Consider the following 1220-nt stretch of genomic DNA (forward strand, 5'->3'; position numbering starts at 1 on the left):
CAATGATGATCTTGCCTTGGGCGCGACCAGACATAATTTCCCTGTCGACCACAAGACACAACTTTTCAACTTCCTACCAATTCGCAATGGTCAACATCCCCACGACATTCAAGGCCTACGAGTTCGCCAGCTACGGCGACGTGCTCAAGGAAGCCAAACTCAATACCAACGTCTCGCAGAAGCCGCTGCAACACACACATGTGCGTGTCAAGGTCGTGAGCGCCGCTGTCAACCCACTCGACTACAAGTTGCTCCTATTCGGGTCTGCCTTCTTACCAACGGGTCCGACGGCTGAGAACCCATTGCGAATGGGCTTCGACATGGCTGGTGTCGTGGTTGAGGTCGGTAGCGGTGATGTCCAGGGCTTCAAAGTCGGTGACGCTGTGTACGGCACACCCGACATCACTGCAGGTGGGAGCTTCGGCGAGTACTTTGCAGTTGATGCCAAGTACTTGGCGCACAAGCCAAGTAACTTGACGTTCAACGAAGCTGCAGGAGTGCCAATGGCGGGTCAGACCAGCTACCAGGCGCTCAACAACCTCGGAAAGCTGGAGGCTGGCCAACGTGTGCTCATTTTGGGCGGTAGCAGCGCAACTGGACAATTTGGCATTCAGATTGCTAATGGAAGGCCACAGTCTGGTTCTTGCGCATGAGAGCGTAGTGACGGGAGACGAGTGCGTGTCGGTCCGAGTCCTTGTAGTTACGGAACTCTTCCTCGGCCTTGCCAGCGGCGACTTTGCCCGTGACTTCGAGCGTGGGCTTGTGCACAGCGACGTCGTCTCCAGCCATGGTTGGGTTATAGGAGTGTGGAGATCAGTAGTGCGTGGGGCGGAGTGGAATTGGAAATGAACTGGCGAGTGGATTGGTGGAGGTGCTAAATCTGGAGAAGGAAGTTGCAGTGTTCAGTTTGAGTTGTTGTTGCTGTTGATGAAACGGACAAATCTTTCTTCCTCCTTCTGGCGGTTCAGATCGATTTTGCGCCAATGGTCACGCGCATTTAACAAAATTTAATCTACGAGACGCAAGATGAGTGGTTGAAAAAGGTCACATAACTCGTTTCTGTGACCCCGTGTTCAACCCCCATCTCACGATGAGTGAGTTCACTTGGAAAGCTGAACCAGAACTACCCGCTGGGATTGTCGGAAGTATGTTAACTCGGCAAGCTGGCGCATGCATGAGACGTACATGTAGCTTGCGCTCGATATGAGCGCTTCAATGAT

At 53.1% G+C, this 1220-nt stretch overlaps 1 protein-coding gene across 1 annotated transcript; it reads left to right on the forward strand.

Moving 5' to 3' along the window:
- Positions 1-56: 56 nt before the first annotated feature.
- PPTG_00170 (hypothetical protein) lies at positions 57-653 on the forward strand (the record flags this gene model as incomplete). The annotated part of the gene is made up of 1 exon (XM_008891533.1): positions 57-653. The coding sequence occupies exon 1, from the start codon at positions 87-89 to the stop codon at positions 651-653; it is 567 nt and encodes a 188-aa protein (XP_008889781.1). The 5' UTR covers positions 57-86.
- Positions 654-1220: the final 567 nt, after the last annotated feature.

Source organism: Phytophthora parasitica (assembly GCF_000247585.1).
Source record: "Phytophthora parasitica INRA-310 unplaced genomic scaffold supercont2.1, whole genome shotgun sequence".
Taxonomy (NCBI): Eukaryota; Oomycota; class Peronosporomycetes; order Peronosporales; family Peronosporaceae; genus Phytophthora; species Phytophthora nicotianae.